Source organism: Plasmodium gallinaceum, assembly GCF_900005855.1.
Source record: "Plasmodium gallinaceum strain 8A genome assembly, contig: PGAL8A_v1_152, whole genome shotgun sequence".
NCBI lineage: Eukaryota > Apicomplexa > Aconoidasida > Haemosporida > Plasmodiidae > Plasmodium > Plasmodium gallinaceum.
This window is the reverse complement of record NW_021628316.1, coordinates 1,057,773-1,060,314: the sequence shown is the minus strand read 5'-3', so window position 1 is coordinate 1,060,314 and position 2,542 is coordinate 1,057,773. Positions and strand designations below refer to the sequence as shown.

Sequence of the window (2,542 nt, the reverse complement as noted above, 5' to 3'; positions counted from 1 at the left end):
TTTTATTTTTTTAATAATTTTTTTTTTTTTTTTTTTTTTTTTTTTTGTAATATTTTAAATTGCTAGAAGCAGCAGTATTATAATAAATATTTTTGTTACTTTTTATTTTTTTGATTTTAATTTATATGCATTTGTTTTGTTTTTAAATTTTAATAAATTACAAAATCATTAAGCATAAATATATAATTAATTCTTTATTATATATTTTTTAAAATTGAAAAATAGGGGATTGCTATTTTAACATGTAGAACAAAAATAATTATCATCAGAGCAAGAAAATATTATTGCTTAATTTTTTTTAAAAATTTTTTAAAATTTTTCTAAAAATATTTTTATAAAGAGAAAATGCAAAAGAGAATATTTAGAAGTTATATTAAAAGAATATTCAAGAAAATATCAAAGTACATTAAAAATTATGTAAAAGATATAATTGAAGAAATAAATGTAAAATCATTTAAAAAATATAAGTATAATTTTTTTTTTGAATTTATTGGTTCTTTTATTTTTGTATTTTTCATTTCTATTTATATGCTAAATTCTAATCATAATGAAGAATATGTAATTAAGAATACGAAGCAAATAAATCCATACAAAACTAACGATATTTTTATACCGGGTGATAATATTTTTGATAATGAAATTAATAATGTGAGATATATAAAAGATCTAAATAAAAAGATAAATGTGGAAAATATATTACTAGAAAAAAAGATACAAAATAGTGTTGATACAAACAATGAAAGGAAATTAAATAATCAAAAAGAAAAATTAGAAAATATTGATAAAACGTTGGAAAATGAAAAAAAAGAAATAAAAGAAAAAATTGTGAAAGAAGATAAAACAAATGAACCATATTTAAGTGAAGAAAGAAATAATGATACAAAAGAAAATATAAAAAATAAAGATGTAGAATCTATAAATGAAGATTATAACAACTCTGAAGAATTAAAAGAGAAAATGAAAAAAAATATATTGGAAAATGAGATAACTAATAATACAAATATAAAAATACCAGTCTTACAAGAAAATAAATTCATTAATAAAAAAATAAATATAGAAAATCCAACAAATAATTTAAAAGAAAAAGTAAGTAATAAAGAACCAGTTATAAAAAATGTTGAAAACGTGGTATTTAAAAATGATATAAATGAATTTAGCAAAATAAAAATAGCTGATATTAATAATATAAATATAGGAGATATTGACAAATATGAAGTATTAAAAAATTCAAAAAGTAAAAATAATAATAATCATGCAATATATTCTTTCTTTGGTTGTTTAATATATGTTTTATTTGTAATATCAGGAGCTCATATAAATCCTGCATATACATATGCTTTATGGTTAGTTGAACCAAAAAAATATGGATTTGCATTGTCAACTCTTTATGTTACTTTTCAATATATAGGGGGAATAGTAGCAAGTATTTTATGTGCACATATATATGGAAGTATATTTATTTATTCTTTATTACCAAAAAAAAAAATTATGAAAACATTTTTATGTGAATTTCTTTCTACCTTTTTATTAACATTACTATTAATAAGCTTATATAAATATAAAAAAAAGTTTATAGAAGATAATAATAATAATAATAATAATCAATCTACACATTTTATTAATAAGAAAATAAAAAAAATGGCATCATCGTATTCTTTTAATACCTATGAAGATATATATGGTTATGATATGTTTAATACAAATGGAGGAAAAAATAAGTTATTTATTCACATTAATAATAAATATATCAAATACATTATGAATCATATTTTTTATTTATTATTTATTTTTTTTTCTTTATTATTTTTTGTTTTTGTAACAAATACTACATTAAATCCATTGTTTTCCACATCCACATTATACACATATATATATTTTAAAATTTTTAAATCAACTAGCCATTTTAATTTATATTCTATATTTGCATCATTTTTAAGTATAACCAAAATATTACACATGATTAAATTCTATATCCAATCATTACCACTATGGATAGGCCCATATGTTGGATCTACATTTGCAACTTGTTTTATTGGCTTGTTTAAAAATGACGATGAAGAAATTATTAATGTAATTGATACAAATATATATAAGTATAATAAAAAGAAAGAAAAAATACCATTAATAAATAAATATAATTTTAAGCAAAATGCATATCTTATAGAATATAACGATAATATTGATTATAATTCACATAATTATTTAACTCCTAATGTTTTTTGATTTTTAATACCAATTGTTTATATTTTGTAATTTAAATAAAGAAAAAATTACTTTTAATTATTTTATTTTAATTCATTTTTTTTTCTTTTTCTTTTTCTTTTTCTTTTCTTTTTTTTTTCTTTTTTTTTTTTTTTTTTTTTTTTTTTTTTGTCCTTTTTATTGTTGTTACAATAATTAAAAATTGTTGAATATTTAAATTTGATTTTTTAATATTATTATTGGTACCAATAATTTTCTTTATAAATTAAAATTTTTTTTATTTGTGAAAAAATTTTATTAAAATAACAGTTACATTATCCTAAAAATTAAATTTAGAAAA

General features: G+C 17.0%; 2 protein-coding genes across 2 annotated transcripts in view; one reads left to right on the top strand and one right to left on the bottom strand.

The window, feature by feature from the left end:
• Window positions 1–345: 345 nt before the first annotated feature.
• AQP2 (aquaporin, putative) lies at window positions 346–2,223 on the top strand (the record flags this gene model as incomplete). Its single annotated transcript, XM_028674095.1, has 1 exon — window positions 346–2,223. One exon carries the CDS (start codon window positions 346–348, stop codon window positions 2,221–2,223), a length of 1,878 nt encoding a protein of 625 aa, XP_028530482.1.
• Window positions 2,224–2,479: 256 nt separating this feature from the next.
• The window catches only part of PPM7 (protein phosphatase PPM7, putative), a gene marked incomplete at both ends in the record, with an annotated part of 2,055 nt that continues 1,992 nt past the window's right edge, over window positions 2,480–2,542 (bottom strand). The window contains one exon of the mRNA XM_028674094.1: window positions 2,480–2,521. Within this exon, the coding sequence (XP_028530481.1) occupies window positions 2,480–2,521 (42 nt within the window). The remainder of the gene's footprint in view (window positions 2,522–2,542) is intronic.